Consider the following 27512-nt stretch of genomic DNA (forward strand, 5'->3'; position numbering starts at 1 on the left):
GGCTGCTATCTGGTTCATTTTCCGCAGTCCTTTGCTTCCCTCATTTCTCAATTTCTCACATGGACAGAGGAACCTCTTTCTTTCACCATGAGGGAGACTGGTTTTAGTGACTTAGAGGGCACGGTGTCGCAGAGTTTATGGATAATGTCTGCTGAGCCCAACCAGCTTCAGAGAACTATTCTGCAAGGTGTATGACCATGGTTTGGTCTTCTAGAAGGTGGGAGGCGAGTTGTCCTGAGGCCCCCTGCCCAGTCTCTCCATTCCGCACTGGCACCACAGATTCCTAGGAGTTTAGATGCTGACACCCCCGATGATGAGGTCACAGCATTTGAGAAGCCCCTTCTCCACTGAGACAACCTGAGACCTCAGACTGGCCCTCAACTGGGAGGCACAGAGACAAGGAAGGATGTTCTGGGCTCTTTTCACAATGTTTTGGCTATGCTGTATATTCTGGAATGCCAACAACATTTGTCTTTCTTTATTCCTCCATCTTTGCCTATTGAGCCAAAGGAAATTATAGGACATCCAGGTATTTTTTGAATGCTTGTGGTAGTCTGGGTATGTGTCGAGTGTACAAGATGAGAAGAGTCTTTGAAGCATTGGTTTTCCTATCTGTAAGGTGAGGAAGAGAATAGTACCTACCTCATCAATATTTTTGAGGATTGGGTGAGGTAATACTTGTATAGCATGTTTAGATAAGCCATCAGCAGATGGTGGCTGGTATGGCTGTTAAGACGTAATTATTGCCCTCAAGATACTGGTACTCTTTTTTTTTTTTTTCAAGTAGTTAAGAGATTTTACTTTAGTTAAGGTGCTGGTACTCTTAAAGGGGAAAGACGTGGAAGCTGGTAATTTACATTAAGCCTCTTTCCTGAACAAGAAGAAATATGCTGGGGGTGGAGGGGACAAGCAAGCATGGAATTGACTGCCCCACCCTCACCCCCACCAAAATCCCAACATACATGCTTTGTTGAGACTTAGCTACCTCAATGATGTTTATACAACTACATATTATACATAATAAATACCTAATAAACTATATTTATTTTGCATAGTTGCTGTGTGGGTTGGATGAGAATGCCTACGTGGAACACTTTAGCCCTGACATTAAGGCCTCAAAAGTTCTAATTTTTTCCTGAAAGTGTAATTTTTTTCACTAGGAAATGAGAAGATCTAGTGATTATTACCTTTCAAATGGGTGTTTTCTTAGGATTTTGGCAGGGATAGTTGCTTCATGAAATCATCTTTGGCCTCTTAAGTGGCCTCAGTGTTATTCAGAGCTTTGGAAAAAGCTTTCCTCTCTCATCTGCCCCTCCCTCTTGTTCTCCACCCCAGGTAGTGACGGAAAGGCTGTGGCAAGGGCTGGTGGCTGGAGCTAGTATTCCCCAGCCAGCTGCTGACTGCGACGGAGGTGTTGGAATAGTGGAGGAGGACAGCCAAATGGGCTGGAGAGGGGCAGCGGGTTCACTGAATGAAGCGGGCACAGCCAGCCCCTTCTGCACCAAGTAAGAAGGTAAGAAGGTTCACTAGTTAAAGGCAGGATCTGAATCCACGACTAACACAACTAAATCCAGCTGCCTCTTATACCACCCAAGCCTTGTGAAACTCATGAGACCTGCCCATTTGACTCTGCCAAGTATTTTTCAGCTACCTTTAGTATTTTTGACCCTTTTCTATTCATTAGGAACAAAAAAGTTAATAAACCAAACAACAACAACACCCAACCAACCAACCAACCAACCAAAGCCAAACAAATGAACAAAAACCAAGTCAGTTTTATAGCAACCAGAGTCACTCAGCCAAAAGAGATGTCCTGGAAAAACCAGCTCAGAGGAACATAAAAAGGAGCCAAATGGCTTCATTAACTTCAGATCTACTGCTTAATTTTTCGCTAGACCTGCTTCTCAATTTCCACGGTCCTGGTCCAGAGCCTTTTACAGTCTGAGCACATGGGTAGGTAACGAGGAACTCCTGAATCTGCAGTTTAATTTTGTCTTAAACCTGACATCCGTGAGACTGCCTGTGCTTCCCCAAGTCTGGGGAGCAGCTAGGAGAAAAAGCATTCGGCTAAAGGGCCATTTGGATGGATTTGGTAAATGTTCCTGAACTGTCATGGATCACGCTCTCCAGAACCTAATTGGAAGAGGCATCTGAGTGAGAGGATGGCTGCTGAGCACATTAGTGGCATTCAGGAGGGTCTGGGTTTCCTGACATGGTGCAGCCTCGGAACATAATATGCATCAGAGACTTTCCTCAAATAGCCTTAATTGCATTTTGATGTCCTGGTGACTGTGAAGATTATTTTTAAATCAAATTGGTGCATTAGAATTACATTTAGTTTTAATTAAGTTGATGCATTTGCCAAGCGGTAATGTACTTAGAGAATGGAAACGAGACACCGAGGGAGGCTTATTCTGTCTTACTCTGTCTCAAGGGCTCTCCTTTTCTCATTTTATGAAGGATTTAGAAAGCCTTACAGAGTGAAGGACACAGCCACGCAGGCAGTCGTCCAGAACCCTGATGTGGACCCGAGTACTGAGCATGACAAAGAGCAGGAAGCCTGCCATGCAGTCCTGGGTCTGTCACTGGCCCACTGTGGGTCTTCGGATGTCACAGCAGTTCTCAAGTCTGATGATACTCAGAAGCCAGGGGAAGGCTTAGCTGTTCAGATCTCCAAATGGGATCTGACCCTCTCAGCCTGGGCAGAGCCCAGGAATCTCTATTTTAATAATATTCTCCAAGAGGTTCCTAGGGCTGGTGACAAGTGTTTTAACAATCCCAACCATAGTTTTCTCCGCTGTCAAATACGAATTGTTTAGATGACCTCATAGATTTGTGAAAAGAACTCAAGGGGAAGTCAGAGAAAGTTGGGAAAACTGTGAAAGACTTTGAAACAGGCATAAATATTACAGATCTGGGTGTCTAGTTCACCTTTCCGGCCATCTCCCCTTTTCATTGTTGTTGGGCTATTTTACATATTTTCTACAACTTGTAGAAAACTGTTGATGATGCAAAGGCCTCTTGTCCCTAGAAATGCAAGTGAACTATGTCTGGTGGGAAGTAATGAGTTGTTGCCCCCGAGGACTGACCCGTTTGGTACGCATTCATAAATTCATGTCATCGCTCCTGATCGCCTACGTATGTGTGATGTTTGAATTCTTCCTTTGTACCAGATGGGACATTATACTGGTTCTCTTATTAATTAATGAGTCAAATAAAAATTCTGACATGTGTTCATTTTATATTTGTATAGACTCATGATTTTACCTTAATTTAAAAAAATTATTCATGAACTGTAGTGAATTTTCACGAACACATTCTGTAGATCACAAGCTTCCTGGTCTTAAAAACAAAGCTGGACAATCTTAATAAGCTCCTAAGAAAGGCTTATGAATGATCAGAATGGGATAAATTAATACATTGTCTCTGTCTGCTGATTAGAAGAAATTGTCAACCTCATTGGAGGGCATGCCCACACAGTCAATGTAGGATGAAAAGCTTGGAGTAGGAAAAAGACCATGGACCGGAAGTATGTCTCCTTGGTTTCCAGCCTGAGCCTCTACGTTCTACCTGTCAGTTCTTGGCTCTGGTTCTCCCAACTTACCCACCGCAAAAGGTAAAGAACCATAAACTGTCTCAATAGAATACGAACTAAAACAGCTAGGTGTCTATTCATTAAACTCTACTGAAGTTGAAGGTAGTCTTTTCAGAATGAGGACTGGAATGCATGTAGTCATGAAAATATGCTCCCAACCATGCAATGAATTTGCACACCTCTTTGTAATGGGGTTGGCATTTGCCCCCCATCTCCTACCTCTTAAAGTCGTTCTCATATTCTGCCATTGAACCCATTCTTCCTTATCCTTTCCTTACTGGAAAGAGAGAAAGACAGCTCACTAAGCAAACTGCGCAGGCACCCCGATCCCCTCTTGCTGGGAAACTTGGCTTGGTTATGATGCTGCCTCCTTGTAAAGCCTTCCCTGGCCTCCTGTGGCTGCTTTGAGGTTGCCTTGAGGTGGTGTGGCAGCATCCTGAATTGCCTTCTTTCTCACAAGATCTCACATTGGAGCGTGCTTTCTTGTCTACTCTTCTGCACCTTAATCCCTCCAGCCCAAGGACCACTTGCGCTCTTTGAGGGCAGGGCCTGCAAACTCTTCACGCAGCAGCCAGTCAATGCTCATTCACTACGTGGTGAGCACTGAAGAGATGAAACAAATCATAAGAACAGCCACAGAAGGGTTAAAATCAGTTCTAACTCGATTTCAAGTGGTGCTTTGAAAAAAATCAGAAGGAGATGAATTCAGCCATCCCATCTCCAGAGGTTCTCGTGAATATTAGCTAATGAGACGAATGGTTGCCTGGTTTCATTCAGACTCAACCACGGAAAAATCTGAGACTTGCTGCTTCCAAGAAAGAGGCTGGCGAGTCAAGAACCTAAATCCTTATTTGGGATTATAAAAGAAAATGCATTTTTCTTTGAAGCCCCCTAGTTTAGGTGTTCAGACACACACTGAAATAGAAATGAATCTGTATCTTAGAATTTAATAACACTGGAAAAGCAGTTTCCTCTTTCCCTCTCCTGGCTCCTAAGCTTTTTTCTTTTTTCCTTTTTCTTTCCCCCTTATGAAACATGGCCATTATCATATAAATTTGTTTGGGGAGAACTAATAAAAATGAAAATGACTTAGATGTGGGAAGGCAAGATGGATTCTTTGGAATAGGCATTATATGGTCACTGGAATATGCATCTGAACACATCAGTCTTTTATTTACTCCCCATTCTTTATTTCAGAGCCCCTAAGGTATTTTAGGGGTTTGTGTTTACTTGCAGTTATTTACATCTGCTGCTTATTTACAAGATATACCAGCATGGCAAAGCCATAAAAATTACTCTTATTGACTTTTATTTTTATTTTCTAAAAGATATTTTCTTTATTTGGAGAGAAAGTGAGAGAGCAAGTGCACGCACACACAGGTGTTTGTGGGGGTGGGGAGGGTCAAAGTGGGAGGGAGAGGGACAAGCAGATTGTGCTGAGTATAGAGCCTACATGGGTTCCATCCTGCGACCCTGAAATCATGACCTGAGTCGAAACCAAGAGCCGGACGCTCAACCCACCGAGCCACTCAGGTGCCCCTATTCTTAATGATTTTTAAAAGGCGTGTTGGTGTGAATAATAAGCAACGGCTCTAAGACTATTTTGCAGATTTCTGAACCCCAAATTGGCAAGGATAATGGGACTGATTACACCGTAAATGTGGAAGGAGAAAAGCTAAGCATGTGCTACGAAGCTCTTGTTAACTATGTGTGTGTGAATGAACAAGTGTGCATGGGCATATTAATGTGTGTGTGTATCTGACTGTGAGCATGTGGGCGTGTATGAGCATATTAAGTGTCTCACATGCATATACTCACCCACTAGGATACACACTATGTGCCCTCACAAGGCAGCATATACCATAACGGTGTCAGTGCTGATGATAATGGTTTGTATTTCAAGTAGCATTTTAAAAAGCTTGGCTCATGTATTAAGCTGGCCATCCGTAAAGTGTAATTTACAAAGCTCTTAAAAAATTTGATAGTAAGTGTCATTGGTGGAAGCTGTTTAAGACCCTAATTTCAGAGGTTTATCTACTATAAAAGCTCATTACACTCAGACAGAGGAATGGGGTGCTCTTTGATGTTATCAGACCTTGAGTGGTCAGTGATGGTCCGGGGATCCTGTGCATGTTGGCACCATGTCTTTCATGTCAGGCGTAAAATGTCATATCTGTAAGTCAGCAACTGCAAAAGGGACTCAGAAGATGAGGGGCAGGGTCTCACAGTCTCCTTTTGGCTGGACAAATTAGATGAAGTCCTACTGAACATGCGCAAAGGCCAGAGAGAGACTTTGTGGTTTTTTTTCAACTACTATATCCTTAGGGTAGTGTCGATGGGATCCAGACGACTTGGAAATAAAACATATTGTGAAAAGATGCAAATTAAGAAGGGATCTAAAATACACTGTGCACCTCGCTTTGTACTGGGCATGATATCCCACCTTTTATTTACATCATCTGGTTTAATACTCGGTCTCCCTGGGAAGGAGAAAACTGTCCCCCTCACCCCCCACCTCCCAGAGATTGCAACATTGGCTGAAATAGATGCAGCTGGAAAGAATCACACTGGGGAACAGACTCGGTCTCTGTGACTCCCCAATAGTGCTTTTCCGCCCTGCCGCCTTGTTCTGTCTGGCTCTCGAGCTCATGCTGGATGGACAGAGCTACTATCATGAGAGCTCCAGCAACTTGGGGAGGTAGTGGATGACTTCATGTCTTTGGACATGCTGTCTTTAGACAGCGTTTGGAGACCAATGATAGGACCGTGGGACTTCTAAGAGGCGGACTCACTGCCCTAAGACTGAGGGGGCAGTGCCCCAGAGTATACTTTCTGAGGCCTACTCTTCCACCTCTCAACCGTGAGTGCTCAGTAAGGGCTTACCAGGGCTTCTTCCCAACCATCTGACACCCTTTGATCTCCTTTTATACCGTTTCTTCTTGACAAATGATATTCATCATGGGATCAAGGCCCATCTCCTCCAGGAAAGAGGTCTGGGCTAAGCCCTCTGAGCTTCGTTTGCTTCCCCTTTTATCATTCCCAGGATATTATCATGTACTTGACATTCCCACATTGTGCATGGCAGGCACAATATTAGTTCACTTCATCTCCACGATACTCTCCATTTCCTCATCACCTATTCTTTAAGTATCTGCTGTTTCAAGAACTGTCCTATGCTAGACAGGCTAGCAATGACAGATTTGTTCTCATGGAGGTTATAGGAGAAATAGAGGTTCACCAAATAATTCCAGAAATATATAAACACAAGTTGAGGTAAGGGCTTTAAAGGAAAGAAATATGGTGTCATGAAAGGAGATAACAGAGGACTCGCACCCAGATTGGGGGTATCAGGAAAGGGTGCGTCGAGGAAGCGAAACATGAGTTGAGCTCTGTGGAGGTCAGTAGAAAGGTCTGGACTGTTAGCTGTTGGCTGAAAAGCTTTCCTTGCTCCTGAGCAGATACATAATGGATATTTGCTGAAGTAATGATTCAGCTGCTCTGACCTACAGTTGGCTTCGCCGATTGGGACATCTTTGCCCTCAAGCTTACACTCCAAACATTCCCTGTGCCCTCACCTCATTTATCCTCTGCCCTGAGGACAATACCCGTGTGCTCCCCTGGATAAGAATGTAGGTGGATAAGAATGATATTTTGTTAAAAGGAATTTTTTTCTACCTTATGGTATGAAGAGGAAAGGATAATTCACAAAGCATCAGTTCACTCAAGGAATTATATCAAATCCCCGAAGCATTGCTTTACACATTTTAAATCAAGTGCCCGGCTTTTAAACTGGGAACATACAATCTCTTGGCAAAAAGAAAAAAAAAAAAAAAAGAAAAAAAGATAAAAAGAAAAAAAAAGGAAAAACTATGATTTATCACTCCAATCCTGCAGTCTATGTAATGCAAGAATTTCACTCCTGGGAATGAATAGTCCTGTTTGCCTCAGAGCAGACTGTAAATGTTTGATTCGTGACCAGACAACTTGACTTTTAATGACCTGCAACTGTCTAAAATAAGCACAAAAATTTATGACCACCATACCAGGCAGCTAGACATCATTTCTTAGTACCCTAATAACATCCTATCATTCTTTGGAATTGTTCCTTTCATCTGCTGACTTCAGAACAATCTTCCGGTATAAAACGGTGGGACTGCCACACAGGGAAGTTGTTCCAGTTTAAAGTCTAGATATCCAAATGACGGTCTCAGGAAGGACACAATAAAGAGTATTTATTGCAACGTGAATAGATATCACCCTTGTCTTCATTGGTAGAGAGTTGACTGTGGACAGTCAGCTGTCCACATTTCTTTGGACAGGCAGCCCCCCAGCCATGACTCCCAGGCAGGCTCTGACTCTAGGGCTGGTTCTATCTCTGAGAGAACAGAGCTTCACTTGGTAAATGCCTTCACCTCCTGCTGCACAGATGCCAGACTGTTGGGACTGTTTATAACTCCAGCCAGTGAGTTCAGCATGGCGAGTCCTCCTTATTGATGGAGACAACTCAGACGACAAGAGCCTACTTGTCTGAACAGATACCGGGCGCCAGCATTCAGGCCCTGATCTCTGCTCTGGAAAGGCCCAAGAATCACTTGGAAGAAGATGGCAAATGAATACTGAAACCAAGCTGACCTTGGGTATGAGCCAGACTCTGGCAGGATACACACAGCGGCTATGGAGTCTTGTTGGATGACGGGCAGCCAGACTGCTGGGCTTGACCTCATGGCACATGGAACCTGGGAAAGGGGGGCTAACTGGAGACTTTTGGTAGCTCTTTCCTTTTTGGGGGCTTTGTGTAAAGTGAAAGAAATGGGAAACCAGCTCAGGCAAGCAGGACAGGGATCATGCCTGGGAAATGGCACAGTCTGAGAAGGAGAAGTCCAAAGAGCTCCAGGGTGGAGAGACAACACCTTCCAGAAGCCATGTGAAGGGAATGACTAGCAACTGGTGGCCTGGCCTCCATGACAGACAAGTGGAGTCCACCTCAAAATGGAGGATAAATCCCTAATTCTCCGGCATTTCAATAGTTTTAGCTCTCTGTTCTCTTCAGAAGAGGAAAGAACTGATCTCTGAGGGAACATCTGACTAGAAAAGCAACCCCTTCTATCCTGTTCTACGGTCAAAAAACACCAAACTCCTATGTTTTGCGGTCAATACATGGAGGAAAGAAATAAAGCATTTTCTCTGAGGTAGGTCAGTGAACACCACGTTATAAAAATTGTAATAACTGTCAGTTACTGAGTGTTTATAATGACGAGGAACTGTACTATATGCTTTATGAACATTGTTCATTTCACCCTCGAAAATATCTCAGGGTGAAGAGGTCACTGTTATTCTTTTATAAGTAAGGAAATCAGAGCAATGAAGTGTTTATACATTGCTTAAAGACACACAACAAGCAGCATGTGAACTCAGCACGGACTCCAGCTTTCCTGGATTGCACAAGGGTCCCAAAGCTCACCTTATCCTCCCCCGTATTTCAGGTACCATGAAGTGGGATGGATCCTGAAACAAAAGCACAGCTCAGGGTGTGCAGCAGGGGGAAGCTGCCAGGATAAACAAGTGGTTTTAGTTTGATCTTTTAACCTGTGTCAGTTTGGCCACTAGAGACATTGATTTTGGGGCACTTGGGTGGCTCAGTCAGTTAAGTGGCTGCCTTCAGCTCAGGTCATGATCCCAGTGTCCTGGGACTGAGTCCCGAGTCAGGCTACCTAATCAGTGGAGAGCCTGCTTCTCCCTCACCCTCTGCCTGCCACTCTGCCTACTTGGGCTCTCTCTCTAGCTCTCTGTCAAATCAATCAATCAATCAATCAATCAACCAATCAATCTAAAATAAAAAAAATCAAGACATTAATTTTGATTCCCTATTAGACCCCACAAGATGGCAAGAGCATTTGACGCTCAAGCTGCACGCAAACACCCATTGACAGTTCTGCTGCTGATGCAGTAAAACTGTGCTTCTTAAAGTGGGGTCCCTGATCAGCAGCATCAGAAGCACCTGCTGACCAGTTAGAAATGCAAATTCTCTAACCCCGCCCCCCAGACCTGCAGGATCAGAAACTGCAGGGACAGGGTCCAATAATCTGTCAGCTAACCAGCCCCAGAGGTCACTGGATGCTGGCTCACGTGTGACAGTCACTGCTCCAAGGCATTAGGATGTAGCACTAATTGAATTCTTTTTTTTTACATGAAAAACACTGACTTTAAATTTTCTTTCTTTTTTCTAAAAAAAAATTTTTTTTTTTTTTACCTCATTTCCAAATCTTCATTCTCCTGTGGTACAAATTTGTACAAGGCAACATAGGTGTTCATCTGTAATGGTTCTTTGGAAAGAGATCCCTGAAAGAGAAAATAATAGAAAAATGAGAGAAGGAAGGAGGAAAACAGAAAATAAGTAAGTGAATGCAATGTAATTCTAGTGTAAGGACTGTGAGTATTAAAATATCAAACTATTATTCAGGCTTTGTTTCAACCATAGGTTTATTTTAAGTTTCTTAGCTAAGTTTGATTTCATTAGAAACCAAAGCCAATAGTGTGTAAATCTGTTAGAAATAACTACAAATGTCTTCAAATCAGCTTTTTCTTTGCTATAGTTGTTCATGAAAGGTGACAGGCTTGGCCCCAAGAATGGGAATATTCACACTATAGAAATAGGGACATATGAGTTGTAGTAAGCAGCTTTCATTTCCTAAAATTGAATTTTTAATCAGTCAGCCTAAAATTTGGTAGCTAGCCTATCAAAGGGACTCTGGTATAGTCAAGAGCAATTAGTTCATGCATGTTGTGACAGAAGCATAGTGTTTGACATCAGACTGATTTAGTTTGTATCAAAGAATCACCATCTCCTGACCATGAAACCTTGCAATAATGGTAATAAAGGCTACCATTTTTGATAACTTACTGTGTGTGCCAGGCATTATGTTACATGCATTGGCATACTCACAACAGCCCCCAATTGTTGTCCCCACTTTATAGATTATCCAAGAGTCTTATAAGTGTTATGTAAATATTACCTATCATTATTATCCAAATATATGTCAATGCTATATAAATGTTTTCACTTTGTAATACATAATGAACACAAACTACATAACATACAAAATATAACTGCATAATATTACTATTATATAATACAATAGAACATACATAACATATATATATCATTATGTTATATATGTGTATATAAAATTATATATGATATACAGAATTGTATAATATGTTTAAATACATGATATGATAAACATATACTATATAAGACATAAACAAAAGTTGTACACAACTTTGATTCACTCTTCTATCCAAAGCTCAAGTACCTTAAGTTATATACTTCTGTCCTAGTCTATCCTGTTCTAATTATATAGATATAATTATATAGTATTATATATAAGTGAGCATAAAATATATATTTACATACTATAAAATACGGTCATAATTGATTATGTAATTATGTAATGTACACACCTTACAGTATGCATCAATTTGAATATAACATATACAATGGTAGCAAAAAGTATACAACACAATACATATCCTTTTTACCTTTGATGCACTGTGATGCATGGTTTTACGTTACCTATGCCACCACACGTTTATGCTACATTGTTCTTTTCTGTTCTATTCTAGACTCTATTCTGTTCTGGGACCTACTAACTAGATTTCATAACCCACTTAGGTAGTGATCTGTAATGGGATCTAGGGACTATGCCTGGTCTATCTTCTGTGACATCTATGAATATAAATACAGGGAATTCTCACTAAAATGGAGTCAGGAGGCCGGGCTGGGGGAGCTATTATGGCCTGTTTCTTGTAGTCAGCTTAGACCCAATAAGAAGACAGGGACCTTGTTGTGGATACTATGCAACTACTACTTTACTGTCCCAGCAGGAAGAGGGAAGCCAACAGCTCAGCCAATAAGAGACAATCTCAGCTCAGCCAATGAAAAGCCACCATACTTAGTGTTCCTAGTTTCCTCCAATGGACTTTTTGTTTATAGCATTCTCCCCCCAACTCCCTCCTTGTCTCTACAAAACAGCCTTTCCCTCCTTTGTTTGGTGGGATTGCCTATGGTTTTGCCATAGTTTACTTGTCCTGCATTGACATTTTCTGCTGTTTCTGAATAAATTTGTGTTTTGCTGGTAAAGCAATTTTTTAAAGTTAACAGTGATAAATACCTGGTGGTTTATGTTCTTTGCTTGGTGTCTGGAATCGTCAGTGCCATTTTCTGGATAAGTAAACACTGAGGGAGACAAGAAAAAGCAGGTGCTTTATGAATCCAGTCACCACGTTTTGGAATCATGCCTAGAAGATGTGGCTTTATGTTTTCCCTGTCCCATAGCTTCTACTTTCTTCCTCACTGCCTTTTCCTCATCTTCCACGTCAGGCTTTTCCTGCCTCCCAAGTGGCATTTCGCTCTACCTTCTCTGGGTGTCCACACCCGTGCCCTTGCCTCCAGCGAGCATGCCTCCTGAATATTTGGCAGTTGTGTTCACAGCTAAGCCTTATTTGGCAAAGCATTTCATTCATCTTTGAAACAATGTTATTTATCTGTTGAATGTATCAGATCATTTGTTAAGGGAGCAGTGGGTGAGGTATGGCCTAATTGCATTTGAATGACCCTTTCTAAATACCAGATTCTTTTATCTATTTTCAATATTTTGATTTCAGTTTCTTGATATCTATATTATATTTTGTACATTAAAGCTTTAGCTTTCATTCTTTTTTTTTTTTTTTAAAGATTTGAGTATTGGAGAGATGGGGGGAAAGGGCAGAGGAATAGGGAAAGAGAGAATCTCAAGGAGACTCCCTGCTGAGCACAGAGCCCCATTTGGGGCTTGATCTCACCGTCCTGAGGTCATGACCTGAGCCCAAACTGAGTGAGATACTCAACTGACTGAGTCACCTAGATGCCCCTAAAGTTTTAATTTTGAACTTCAAAATATTCCCTCCATCTCTTATCATCAGTGCATTCGGACTATTATTCAGAATAGAAAACAAATAATGGCTTTTCATTTAGTTGGTTTTGAAATATGTAATTCTCTTCCTTTTGCATTTAAGTAGCCACCCTGTGGTCTCAAATAAAAAACAAAGCTTCCTCAAATGGGCAGGGATTTTCACCATCCAGATGCATGGCTGGGGGAGATCCCTGATGGGTATTGCAGGGGGGGCTCTGCCTTAACTTGTTTGATCAGCCACCTTTACCCCAGGGACCAATGAGACAGCCTTATTCTCACCACATATATCTGCCTCAAACAAAAATGTGGCAAGTGTTTCCAAGTTTGTACAATAAAGTTTTGGTGTCTAAATTAACCTACCAGTTAGATAACTTGACATTTAAAAAGAGCACATTGCTGCTTTCTTGTTCCCTTTGGTCTCCCTTCAGATTGTAAGGAAGTATCAGTAAAGGGGGAGAAACACTCCACGGAAAACTCTATAACCTGTATCAGTTACTGCACTGACATCTCCACTATCCTTAAAATGACCTCAATAAGTGGGATGCAGAAAACATGGTTCAGAGCAAGAGCCTCTGTGAACATACTGATGCTCAGTAAACATCTCTTCTCCACAGTTTATAGTTCCAGAGCCTGTGCATGAAATGCCATGATTCCTTGGAAGCCTAGGCATAAATATGCAGTCATTGGAGGAGCTCTGGTTTGTAGGTAAGTGGAAAATGATCCTACGGACCTTGTCTGCCTCAATTATCTGGATACTCATCTTACCAATTTGAACTGAGTGGAAGCCAACAATACTCTTCATTGGTATTACGTGATTCCCTAAGAGCTTGGTGTAAATATTTGATCCCATAAGAATAAAACTGGATACTTCTAAAAGAATATTGAATATCTGCAGGAAAAATGCAGAGAATGTTCCTAGAAAATTCTTGATTGGAGTTAAAAAGGGAGACTTCATAGGCTACATATCAGTTTGAACTGATTTCATAATTTTGCAGTTTCACAATATTTTAAGCTTTTTATTGACTATCCATTGGCCATCTGGTTCAAAATGTTTAATATTTTTTGCTTTATTTACCATTGTTTGTTTACCATTATTTGAAGTGACCCCCAAATGTATTTTTAACTATATAACTGAAAGTAGACCACTGCAAAAAAAAAAAAAATGATTTAAAAGCCTATTCCTGTGGGCTATTTCTAAGACTTTAACTTGAAGGGAAAAGAATAAAGAAAGGTAACTATTTTACTACAGATGTATCATATACTTTTTATGTTTGGTGCTTTAAATTTGTTTTATTAAAAATAATCTGGTTGCTGATATCACCCAGGACAAGTACTCAAAGAATATATCCATCGTGGAGACATATTTTCTAATGTTATGGAAGCAAATAAATCTTTAGTTTCTGCCACATACCCAAAGGACTTTCCTCTTTTCCTTTTTCATATTCTTTCTCCTTCACTTTGTAGTCCTGTTAGGACCATGTCCACAACTTCATTTTCCAATGAGATGGTTATTTGGTTTTTCTTCTTCAAGAAGAAAATAATGTAAAAGTTTTGTTACTTGCTTATCTAACACAAACACAAATTTGTATCCCTGAAGTAAATCTAACTTGGTAATTATGCATTACTTTAAAAAATAATTATTGGGGGTGCTTGGGTGGCTTCTGCTTTTGGCTGAAAATATGATCCCAGAGTTCTGGGATCGAGCCCCACATCAGGCTCCTGCCTCAGTGGGGCGTCTGCTTCTTCCTCTGCCCTTACCCCAGCTTGTGTGCGCTCTCTCTCTCTCTCTCTCTCTTACTCTCTAATAAATAAAATCTTTAAAAAATTATCAGATTCAGTATACTAACATTCTGTTTCAGATTTCTGCATCCATGTTCAGGATGGAGACTAGCCAGTGATTTTTCCTTTCTTAAGGTGCCTTCAGTTGATTTTGAGGTCAGCATTAGACTAGCCTCATTAACTAAGTTAGAGAATGTAGCAGCCCTTCTTCCCTGCAACTTTTTCAATTTCCTGAAAGAGCTTACATAATCTGGAAATTTTCCATTCCTTAAAAGTTTGGTTGAGTTTACTCATAAAATTGTCTGAGCCTGGTATTTTCACCGTGCAAAATTTGAGATATTTGATTCAGTTTCTATCATGACTAGAAGCAAATTCAAATTCTCAGATTTTCTATTTCTTCTTGAGTCAGATTTTGATCATTGATATTTTTCATGGTATGTGCCCATTCAAAAAAAGTTTTAAAATTTATTGGCATGAAGTTGGTCATGATATTCTTTTATTTTCTTTCAATTGCTGTTAAAGTCATCCTTTTTCATTATTACCTTTTGCTTCATCTCATTTATGTTTAAAAATATTGTTAGTAATTGTAGGGATGCCTGGGTGGCTCAATTGCTTAAGCAACTCGACTCTTGAATTCAGCTAGGGTCTTGATCTCAGGGTCATGAGACTGAGCTCCTCCTTGGGCTGGTTGTGGAGCCTGCTTAAGATTCTCTCTCTCCCTGCTCATGCTCTCTCTCTCAAAAAAAAAAATTCTTGGTGATTTTGAGTTTTCTTTCTTTTTCTTTTTTAAAAAAGATTTATTTATGAGAGAGAAAGAAAGCACACTCATGTGAGCAGGGGAGAGCAGAAGGGTAGGGAATCTTTAAGCAGACTCTGCACTGAGTGCAGAACTCGACATGGGGCTCAGTCTCAGGACCCTGATACCATGACCTGAGCCAAAACCAAGAGTCAGAGGCTTAACTGACTGAGCCGCCCGGGCAATCCTTCTTTTAAGGACCATTCTTAGGATTGATTGACCTATCTTTGTCATTTGATAATTTCTGCTCTTATCTTTTTATTGCCTTACCATTGCTTTTTGGGGGCTTATTCTATTTCTCTTTTCTGACTTCTCAAATATGATGCTTAGGTTATGAATTTCAGTCTTATTTTTTAATAGAATAGTTTTATTTATTTTTTAAAGGTTTGATTTATTTATTTGAGAGAGAGCACACATGTGTGAGCAGAGGGATGGGCAGAGGAAGACAGAGAAGCAGACTCCTGGCTCAGTGGGGAGCCTGATGCAGGACACCAAGATCCGAGCCAAAGTCAGATGCTGAACCAACTAAACCAGCCAGGTGCACATAGAATACTTTTAAAGCAAAATATTCTAGTCACAATTTAGCTACACCCACAAATTTTGATATATAGTGTTTTCATTATGACTTATTTTAAGTATATTCCAATTCTCATTATATTCTTTTTTGACACATGAGCTTTCTCAGTGCATGTTTTAATTTCCGAAATGATGGGTTCTCCTCTATCTTTTGGTGATTGGTTTCGGTCTTATTTGTATTATAGTCAGAAAGGTATGTTCTCTAGAATATTAATTCTGTGAAAATTTATGAAGCTTGCTTTATGGTCTAGCAAGTGATAAGTTTTTTAAATTGTTCTGTGTCCTTAAAAAGAATGTGAATTCTCCATTTGTTAGATGGAGTGTTCTTTTTAAGTCAATTAGACTATGATTGTCAAATGTGTCCTCACATCCTCTAAATCCTGAATCTTTTTATGCATCTGCTTTCTAATGACTTCAGAGGCATGTTAAAAACCTCTCACTATGAAGGTGTATGTCAATTTCCCTATTACTTCTATCAATTGCTCCTTGAGTTCCTGTCACTTTGAGGCTATATAATAAGTAAACACAAGTTTAGGATTCATATCTTTTGTTGAAATGGACATGGTCATGTAATGATATTTTTTTTCTAGTAATGCTTTTCTGATCTTAATGTCCATTTTTCATACTTTAATACAGCTATCAATCTTTCTTTTGCCTTTTAAATTATATGTATTTTTTTTACTTTTAAACTTTATATATCCTTATGTTTTAGATTGTTATAAATAGTCATAAATAATCCAGTGTGTAAAACTCTTTTATCTAGGGCTTAGTTGATTTATATTAATTTTGATTACTTATAAATTGAGATTCTCTTCTAGCATTTTATTTTGTATTTTCTATTTATCTCATATTTCCCATGTTTTTTCTTCTACTTCTGTACTCTTTCTCCTTCTTCCTTTAAAGTTATAAGGTTAAATCTATTTTTTCATCTTCTAGTGGCTATACTAAAAATTTTATGAGGTATATTTAACTTAATAAAATCTAAAGTGAAAGAATATCTTTAATTTCCTTCCAATTAGTATGAGAACCTTTGAATGCCCATTTCTTTCTTAAATATCCAGTTATTTCAGTTAGTGTTTTATTAACAAGTTTTTGCTGACATTGTATCTTTTTATGTAGCCAATGTTCACTTGGTTCTTTCTTTGTGCTTCATTCCTTGCTTCTTGGTCCTTCCTTTGAGGTCACACTTTCCTCTATGAACTACATCCTTTCAAAATTTCTTGAGTGGCTCTTTCTTCACTGCACTGTAGACACAGTGTTTGTCTGAATATATGTTCTTGAAAGAGTTTTGCTTTTGCTCCATTTACAGTTCTATTTTAAGAGTTGATTTTCTTTTGGATTACTGAACATATTGTTCTACTGTTACTTGGTTCTCTTGTCACTTACAAGAAAGAGTTGTCTGTCTAGTTTTCATTCTTCTGCAGGTAATCTGTCTTTCGTTTTGCATTTAAAATTTGTAACTGCAGTTTTGCTAAGATGGGTCTAAGTATAAATTTCTGAATTTGAGGAATGGTGTCTTTAATCAATCTTGAAACATATTAGCCACTATCTCCTTGAATATTATCTCTCCCCCATTCTCTCATTATGTACCTTTTAAGTGTCAGTTAGATGCAGGCTGGACTTTCCTGCTCATCTTCTGTGTCTCTTTCACTGTCATGAATTCTATTGCTTTGTCTCCCTGGCTTTACTATAAGAAAGTTCTTTGCCTGTGTATTCCACACCACTAATTCTCTCTTCAGCTATATCCAATATGCTATTAAATCCAACAATCAAATTTCTTCTTCTTTTTTTTAAGATTTTATTTGTTTATTGAGAGAGAGACACACACAGCAAGAAAAGGAACACAAACAGGGGGAGTTTGAGAGGGAGAAGCAGGCTTCCTGTTGAGCAGGGACCCTGATGTGGGGCTCAATCCCAGGACCCTGGGATCTTGACCTGAACTGAAGGCAGATGCTTAAGGACTGAGCCATCCAGGCACCCCTCTTCTTCTTTTATTAATTTCTAAAAGTTCTGTTTGGTTTTCTTAAAATTTGCCTGTTCAACTTTGATAGTGTCTTACTCTTTTGTTATATGTTCTAGTTCATTTTTTGTATCTTTAAATATATCTAACTATACAATTAGATATTTCTTTGATAATTCTAATGTATACAGTCTCTAAAGTCAGAGCATAAAAAAGGTGGGCTTTTACTAACTCTCACACATGCTAGCTCATTTTCTTGTTTATTTGGCATATTTCAATGTTTAGTTCATGTCCTTTGAAAGTTCATTTGTGGAAACTTCTGAGGTCTGGGTTTAAGTTCTCTTTCTCCAGAGGCCATTTGTATTACTTCTGGCAAATGCCTGTGCATTTATCCAACAAGGCCACTTTAAATAAATTCATCTAAAATTTTATATTATTTTACTTTGTCAACAGAGGTTGTATGAATTCAGGCCCTAAACCCAAGTAAGAAGAGTTTCTTCCCTCCTTTGCTATTTCTTTTCCTTCCTCTCTGCTCCTATTTCATTTCTTTCTTTTCTTCCCCACTTGAGGTAAGGCCAATATAACATTTTTCTTTACTAAATTCCTCTGCAGGACATTCATTTTTCCTAGTGCCACTAAAGGTGCCTTTTGGGGTATCAGCTTTTTCCCAAAGGGTCTCTCATTGTACCTATTACTATGCCTGCTTGCCAGGTTTTGCTCTCTACTGACCATACCTGGGGCTTATTCTTCCCCAATCTGAGGCCCCAGTGATGTGCAGAATAAACAATGGCCCTCACCTGCTTATGTCTCTGGATTCATGCTTTATTGTCATTTCTAGACTCCAAGGAATTGCCTTATTTTGCTGCCAGCTCAGCCATGCATTAACTGGAACTTTTTTTTTTTTTTAATTCTTTTTCCCAGCAATTTTAGGTGTGCTAAAGTGGAAAAAAAATTCTCTAAGGAAAGAGAGTCCTCTATGCTTTTAAAAAGACCTTTACTTGCTTTAGATATGAGACATCTAGATATTAGGGTATCTGTTGAAGAAGGCATTAAAATATTTGCTTTATTTTCTGGGTGACAAATCAAAATGTGAGATATAAAATCAGTGTATGTTAAAGGCAAGGACAAATTTTCCAAATCTGGGCTTGCTTTTTCCTTTCTGGGCAAAATTTCTTTGCTTCAGTGAAAAGTAAGGTATCACTGGGCTTCATAATATTCTCCAGTGGATGTGATTAACCCAGTTCTTTTTGAAGAATATTTCTAGGAATTTGTCTTACTTATGTTCTTTTCCAACTCTGCTTCTCTTCCAGGAAAGTTATAATCACATAGAGTCATACTGAAATGAAATTATTGAAGGCAGCCAATAATGTCATTATTTGGCATTTTAAGCTGTAATAGGCAACCTAGCTTTTACTTCTCCCTTTGCTCACCACATAGCTTCAAGTGGAGTTTCTGGCCAAAGATGAAGACCAACAACTCTCCCCTCTAAGTTTCTGATGCATCCACAAATAGTGTTGAAAACAACAACCAGAAACAGACAGAGCAGCCCAGCATCTTTCATGAGAGAGAAAACAGAGAGTGCACACTTGGTAAGAAAGAAAGGAGTATGACTTGTATCCTCTCTCAAGGAGACTTTGGAAATCTTCCTCAAGGATTTTGACATGACACCTAGCTGGCAGAAATAACACCTGTATGCACTGTGTAATTTTTAGAACATAAACAAAACATGTCATGCAGAACAGCTTGTGACTGGAAGCCAAGTGCTACTTCTGAAAGGCCAGGACCCTCCATGCCATGACTGTGGGGAGACCAGTGGGAGCCTGGTCACACAAGCAGGGTGTTTTCTCTGCGTTGATTCCCAAATTGCGTGGACAGGGGATTAAGTCCAATCACAAGAACATGTTTTGAAGCAAACTGCTGTATAATTAATCCCTCCAGCTTCCAAGGGTGCATTGTAAAGAAAGCTATTGCTGATCAAAGGAATAGTTAATAGATCCCCAAAGCTTTATAGAGGTTTATTGCTTGTGAAGTTCTTTCAACAGATTTCTTTGAATTAGGCTCTAAAAATGCCTCTTAACATAAAAGAAATGGCAAATATTCAACTTTGTGTCTTTGAGTGTATTACTCTGTGCCTCAGTTTCCTTATCCATACAGTATGTGTCTGTGGGTGTGTGTATGTGTTGTGTGTATTGGAAGGGAGGGAGTTGGACTAGATGACTTCTTATCCTGCTTCTTGAACTTTAATAAGATTAATATGCAAACACTGCTTCTGCAGTTCTGGAAAGGCCTGAGGTTTTGCATTTCTAACAACTTTTCTTGCGATGTCCAGGATGCTTGTCCATGGGCCACACTTGAGAGTGGGGAGGCTCTGGGTTGTGCCTCTGACACCTGATGACCTCAGGACGGGTTTATTAGAAGGAAACATGCTTCATTTTGATGATTCCCTTTGATGATTCCCTCACATTATAAAAACTTATTGAAGACCACTTTTTGCATAAAGAAATCTCCAAGGCAAACAGATACCTTAGCTACTGAGGAAGAGGTGAGCAAGAGCACCAAAACTGCTGGTCAGGATGCCTGAGGCAGGGAGATGAGTGGTGGGCACATGCTGGGAATGATTTTGAAGAGCAGAAAGTAAGATTTACAAGACATGAGAAGAAGGGGGAGTCAAGTCTGATACCAAAAGTTCTGACCTGGAGTAAGACTGACTAGCAGAAGAGAGCTCCTATTTACTGAGCAGGGACAATGGGGGAAGAGCAGGTTGCGGTGGGTGGGTGGGTGGGTGAGCAAATCAAGAATCCAGTTTGGGTCTGTTAACGTCACGATGTCTACTCCCCATTCAGAACTCCATGTCCAGTGGGCTGCAGGCATCTGGAGGCCGCAAAGGGGCCTGAAGTTTCAGAGTCATCAGTGTGCGGAGAGCCTTTACATTCATTATTTCACTGAATGATAACAACCCATTATGGATTCAGTGTGATCACATCCTTCATTTCAGAGGTGAAGAGATTGATGCCGACAGATCAAGGTCACTGCTTTGAGGCCACGGGACCACCGAGGGAAGCCCGGTGGTCAGCCTCCAGAGCAAGGAGGGGCTGAGGACCAAATACATCCCTGCAGGTAGTCATGAGCAGACCATCAGCAGTTGGGTGAAGGGAAGGGTGCAGGCAGAAGGCAGACTCAGAGGACAGCACAGATGACCACGCTTGAAGTGTTAACATGAAGGGCTGGTTGAACACCCATGTCTGATAAGTTTGTGCTCAGATGCTAACGAATTCTGACCAAACTCAGTTAACGTATCTGTGGGGCTAGACAGACATGGGTTGGGAGGTCCTGTGGCATTACCGCCCTGCTGTGAGGTTCCCCTGGCAGCTAGCACTCTAATTTGTCTAATGGCACTGCTAAGTGCTCAGTGAATGTTTGTATTGATCTAAAAGTGCAGCTTTCCCCAGATGATGCCAAAGAATCCTTCGCCTAGCAGTGCGCTCTAGCAGATGTGAGTGGGCTTGGCAAGGGGGGGCCCCTGGTGAACACTGATGCTTATTTAGGAAGGAGAATCACAGAGGATTCTCATGTGGAATCACAGAGACACTGCCCTAACTAGAGAAGACACATAAATGAGCTCCTAGAGCTAAGGAAATGGAAGAGATGCCTCATAAGACAGTTGTTGCGAAAGCAGCTCTGGGGTACTGGATGCAGAACTTCTGCTTCCAGTCTGGAAGGGCAGAGGTGACCAGTTGAGTGGAAAATCTACCCAAGGTGCCACATCCCCACGCTTCTGATGCAGGGATAACTTCTGCCAGGAGAATACATTCAGACCAAGTCAGCAACTCGAATCAGAACCCACAACTTGGCTAGGTTATGAGCGGACCTGAGGACAGCCTAGTGACTCGTATCATTTTGCTGGTCATAGTAAATACTTCATAAATACCTTTTGCATAAATGAGTGTGGTTAAGTAGTTGCTGACATCAGAGAGGCTTGGCAAGATTCCTCCATAAGGGGCTGGTTTTGTCTTTAAACTCTGGTTTAAGAGGTTGTTCTTTCTTAACGTTAGCAAGCAACAGCGTGTAGTTAGCATTCAATAAAAACTCTAGAAATTATCGTAGCAAGGGCCTAAGCTATGAGAAAATTAAATAACATTAGGAAAGAGTGTTTGGCTCGATCATACAGATCAGTTTTTGAGTATCAGTTATTCGTGCTGGGGAGGAGCCCTGTGGGAGGCCCCTACTTACCTGGACCACCACCCACCTGCTCTGGGGTACTTCAGCTGTAGCGGGGAGTGGCTTCTTTCCAGAACGGTTTGCTAATCTAATGTAGGTCAGTGAGGGAAATGATGTATTAACAAAAAGGTCCAGAAGTGACTCCTAGACCCCAGTGTAGCCAAGTCCATAAGGGGTGAGAATTCAGGGAATTTTGCAGTCAAATCAGGGAGATCCACCAGGAATTAGGCCTAGTTTCCCTCCAGAATATTGTACATTTGCTCAGAGTGAATTCCAGAGCTAGGACAGAAAGAAAAGAACTGGAAGTCAACTCTCCCTGGCCGCGGACTGGGCGGGGCAAGGCCTTTCACATCCCTGCTGGGGCAATGCCTGCTTCCGGGTTCATGCACTCACCACTGTTGCTGCGTTTCCGTGGGTCATATCCTCCTCCTGGCCCATCAGCTTCTTCAGGAACCTCCACAAGATCTGAAGTCTTAGAAAAAAGAAGGAATGACACGAAATGAGCAAAACCCTTTCAGTGGGCCAAGTGAGCAGAGAAATTCAATGTCTGTAGAGGTATTAAGGTAGAATTTGCCTGACACTGTCTGAGGAACCCAATCATGCTGTGGTCTGGCTAACTTCAGAGAGGCTGTGTGTTCCCTCATGGGGGCGGTGGCTCCCTTCCTGTGTGTCTGCAGGCTCAGGGGGCAGCAGGGGGCGCATGAGAGGCACTCAGTGAGTGTGGAATGAATTTCTAGATGCCCAGGGACACACAACAGAGAGAAATCAGAATTCATGCCCATACCCTGTCATGTCAAATTCTCACTGACACTAGAGCTCTTGTAGAGGTAAGTTTTAAATATAGATGGTCCCTCAGCATAATCTCCTCCAGTCCCATCCATGTTGATGCAAAAGTTGGGTATTCATCCTTTCTGATGGCTGAGTAATATCCCATTGTATATATGGACCATATCCTCTTTAACTGCTCATCTGTTGAAGGGCATCTTGGTTCTTTCTACAGTTTGGCGACTGTGGCCATTGCTGCTATGAACATTGGGGTACAGATGGCCCTTCTTTTCACTACATCTGTATCTTTAGGGTAAATACCCAGTAGTGCAATTGATGGGTCATAGGGTACCTCTATTTTTAATTTTTTGAGGAACCTCCACACTGCTTTCCAAAGTGGCTGCACCAACTTGCATTCCCACCAACGGTGTAAGAGGGTTCCTCTTTTTCCATATCCCCTCCATCATTTGTTGTTTTCTGTCTTGTTAATCTTTGCCATTCTAACTGGTACAAGGTAAAGGAAAGGAAAGGAAAAGTGAATTGGGGGAAATCAGAGGGGGATATGTACCATGAGAGACTGTGGACTCTGAGAAACAAACTGAGGGTTTTAGAGGGGAGGGGGGTCAGGGGATGGGGAGAGCCTGGTGGTGGATATTAAGGAGGGCACATATTGCATGGAGCACTGTGTGTTGTACATAAACAATGAATCTTGGAACCCTGCATTGAAAACTAACGATGTATTGTATGGTGACTAACATAACACAATAAAAAAATAAATAAATATAGATGGTCCCCTTCTGATTTTTTTTTTTTATTTTTTTGACTTTACAAAACACATCAGTAGAAGCTACATTGAATTTTGCATTTGGATCTTTTTCCGGGCTGGAGTTACATGGGAGTTTATCCCCAGAGGATGCTGAGCGGCGCCCGGGGCTCTGGGTCAGTCCCACGATCACGAAGGCGGCGTCCACGAAGCCATTGTTTGTCACTTTCAGCGCAGTTTCAATCAATGACATGAGCGAGTCAACACTTTGTTATCAAATAGGCTTTTTGCTAGATGATTGTGCTCAACCGTAGGGGAATGCAAGTGTTCTGAGCACATTTGAGTTAGGCCAGGCTGAGCTACGATGTTTTCGAGGTCAGCAGTAGCGAACGCATTTTTGACTTTGGGTAGTTTGAACTTACAATGAGTTTATTAGGATGTAACCCCATTACAAGCTGAGGAAGACTTGTATTGACTATAGAGAACAAGATGCAGCATCGAGGGGCGCATGACCTAGGTATGAGTTAAATGTCGTTTCCCCGGCTGCACAATTATTTACATAATACTTACTCTGCCTTTTCTTTTCTTTTAATAGGATAAGCCACAGCCATTCTTCCGCTTCAGTTACAGAAATAACATCATTACTCTAAATGGCTGATGGTTCCTGATCATTTATCATGTGCTGTTTTATGTACCATATATGTACCTGTTTATTCTTCACAGTAATTCTGTGACAGGCATACTTTTCAGTGACGAATGTGGAGCCCAGGGAGAAATCAGTAGTCCTTCTTGACGTCCCACGGCCACTAAGTGCCAGAGCTGGGGTTTGAAACTCAGGTGCTTTCTTCAGAGCTCATGTGTCTGAGCTTCTTCCAGCGGTGTGCTGGAAGGGCTCATACGGGCTGGTGAGAGCCTTGATGGCCTTCACATTGCGAGAGTGAAACAGGCCTGCGTGGGAGTATTTACACCATGGAAATTGGCAAATGCTACAGATCAGGGTCCAGCCCCAGCTAGTAGTTAAACTTTTATCAGCACACCCCTGATTGCGTCTATCAAACGGCCAGGTGCCCTGGCTTTCATCTGCTTGGCCCCCATCTCTTTGGAAGAGGAATTTAGGGGGCCTCCGAAGAGGATCACATTTTTTTTTAAAGATTTTATTTATTTATTTGATGGAGAGAGACACAGCGAGAGAGGGAATACAAACAGGGGGAGTGGGAGAGGGAGAAGCAGGCTTCCTGCCAAGCAGGGAGCCCAATGTGGGGCTTGATCCCAGGACCCTGGGATTATGACCTGAGCTGAAGGCAGACGCTTAACGACTGAGCCACCAAGGCGCTGTGGGTCACATTTTGAAAACAATTTGCTTACATCTTATTTCAGAGGAACAAGTTTGCCTTCCCAGCCCTCTAGCCCTCCCAGTCAGCTCAGAGCATTTTAGCACGACCCTTGAGAGACTGATTTTTTATATAATCCGGTTTAAGATTTTCCCCAGCCATTCTCACTTGCATGACACATCAGAAAGATGGAAAAAAAAAAAAAAGTCACAGGATCTCTAAGTCACTTACACCCTGCTCCTTTGAAGCTGGCTATTTCTGAACAAAAGTTGCTATTATTATGTTAATTTAATTTTAGGAAACTGAAGATTATTCCCAAACTGGTCAAACCACTCCCAGAAAGTTTTTGAATTTGGTTTCTGCAGGCCTTCCCAAAGCCATCCAGCCTTTTATATTCCAGAATATTTGAAAACACATTAAAAGAAATATAATGATTTAGAAACAGCCAGGTGGTGACTCCCCGACAATGTAAAGCCAATGGCCCCGCAGCCCTGGAAGAAAATAAATGTGTGGAGCAGTTTGCTGTGTGGGAATATGTTAGCTTTAGGACATAACAAAACTGCAAGAATGGCAAGTGGCTGAAGTTCATTACCATCTGACCCTGCAGGATGGAAGCCAAAGCATTTTCAAGTACCAATCAATTGTTTCTGTTTTCTTCGTTGAAGCAAGAGGGACTCTGGGGAAAGAGTGAAGTGACAGATATTTAAGGACAATTTGATTTGTCTTTGTCTCCCCACAGCCCTGAGAACAATGCCTTCACAGAGCACAATTCCAAGAATATATACTGATAGAACCAGTGTCAGGAAGTTTAAATGGACTGTGATGAATGGATACCTTATTGACATTCAGAAAACCGTGTTTTCTGTCCTGAGAACTGGTCTGTAGGGGCCAGACATGGCTAGAAACAAAACCATTTCAGACAGAAAAGCAAACTGGACATCCTAAATTTGTCTCTCTGACATTCTTGCTACTTCTACGTGAGAACAAACCATGGAGGCTAACATGGTCATTGCCTGCCGCGGAGGGTCTGAGGACGTCTCCTCATCGTGGGGTCGCCACAGCCCCGGACGCAGGGCCAGCTATCTGCTGCTGGGATGTGTACCTAATGGCCATCCCCGGGGAGCCCCCTCTCTGTTCTTGACTCCCCAGGCTGGCTTTCATTGGCTTTTCAACGAATGCTGGCCTCAGACAAGCATGGGAGATGTAGGCACTGGGAGGGGATGAGGGTATATACCAGCTCTCCCCAGCGACATGAGAAAGGCCCATTCAGCATGCAGGGCAAGTGACCAGAACAGTCTGTTTTTCTTTTTGGCAAAAAGTCTTGATTTGTAAGAGGTGATGGCTATAGGCTGACAGCCATCTCTGTGTGGCCCTGGGGGAAGCAATGGCCCTCCTCACGTTCCTACGGAAGAAGACCTAATGTGGTAGGTGGGGTTAAGGACATGATCTACAGATCAGAGGTTCTCAAACTTCAGTGGGTGTCAGAATCACCTGGAGGGGTAATCAAGCACACACATGCCCAACTTGTAGTAGGACAGGGCCTTGAGCTTTCTGTTTTTACAAAGCCCTTCCGTGGATCCAGATCCCCACCAACATTTGAGAATCACTGGTGTACAACAACAGAGAGAAGGGAACCAAGAGTCCTTGTGTTTGAGCAGCTTCATCTAGTTGGGGAGGAAACTAAAGGAGAGAGGGAGAAGTGAAACACAAAAGTGAAAAATACCAAGGAATCTGCAAATCACTATGATTGATGAGTTGGTTGTTGTGGGTGTCCATGGAAGGGACACCCGAACCCAGACCCAAAAGAGATGTTGTCTGCATAGAGGTAGAAACAAGATGGGGGCAAGACCCAGCTACTGGGCAGAATATGGCAGTCCAGAGAGCTACAAAGTGTGCATGTACCTGGGGGCAGGAACATCGAAAGGTCAGGTCGATTTTGAGGGTTCTGAGGTCAGTCTTTAAGAATCCCTGGTACTTTTCCTCACTCTTTGAGCACTTCTTGAGCATGAGGTGCCAGGCCCTGGTATAATGAGATGAACAGGGAACAGGGCCTCATTGTATAGCCACTCAGTATCTGGTACAGGAAAGAGAGGTAAAAACAGAAAATTATGTTGCAATCGTCTCTACCCTGTAAGAAAAGGATTTTTTGAAGGCCTATGAGAGGAACAACGATTGTGCTTGGGGGAGTCTGAGAACTCTTCCTGGTTTGTGTAAAAACCAAGCTGGTCTTAAAGAACATCAGCTGGAGGAACAGCATGTCCTAAGGTACAAAGATGCCAAGAGCTTGGCGTATTCAAGGGAAGGTGGGTCTTCAGGGCAGTGACAGGCCTCCCATGCCATGCTACAGTTCACATGTCGTCTTTTGGGCATAAGGAAGTCAATACAGTCTTTTGATTTGGAAAACTGCAAAGGTCTTTCTTTAAATGATGATAAATCTGGAGGTATTGATAATAGTAGACTCAAGAGGAAGAGGGGAACACAGCTATTCCTTTGAAATAGTCTGGGTGAGAGATGATGAGATTCAAACATCCAGCACTGCAGACAGAGACAAAGGGCACTTTTGATGCACATTTCTGAGTTTGTTTGTTTTTTAAGATTTTACTTATTTATTTGACATAGAGAGACACAACAAGAGAAGGAACACAAACAGCGGGAGTGGGAGAGAAAGAAGCAGGCTTCCCACCGAGCAGGGAGCCTGATGCAGGGGTTGATCCCAGGACCCTGAGATCATTACCTGAGCCAGAGGCAGATGCCTAACAACTGAGCCACCCAGGCGCC

The 27512-nt window shown here is 41.6% G+C and overlaps 1 protein-coding gene across 2 annotated transcripts in view; it reads right to left on the reverse strand.

Annotated features, from left to right (window-relative positions):
- STAC (SH3 and cysteine rich domain) overlaps positions 1 to 27512 on the reverse strand; it is a 152026-nt gene that overhangs the window by 25137 nt on the left and 99377 nt on the right. For both annotated transcript variants that reach the window (XM_032861266.1, XM_032861267.1), the window contains exons 6-8: positions 22269 to 22347; positions 11767 to 11831; positions 9846 to 9934 (exon numbers count right to left, since the gene is read on the reverse strand). In XM_032861266.1, coding sequence (XP_032717157.1) covers positions 9846 to 9934; positions 11767 to 11831; positions 22269 to 22347 — 233 coding nt within the window. The remainder of the gene's footprint in view (positions 1 to 9845; positions 9935 to 11766; positions 11832 to 22268; positions 22348 to 27512) is intronic.

Source organism: Lontra canadensis, unplaced genomic scaffold, assembly GCF_010015895.1.
Source record: "Lontra canadensis isolate GAN:19392208 unplaced genomic scaffold, GSC_riverotter_1.0 scaffold20, whole genome shotgun sequence".
Lineage (NCBI taxonomy): Eukaryota > Metazoa > Chordata > Mammalia > Carnivora > Mustelidae > Lontra > Lontra canadensis.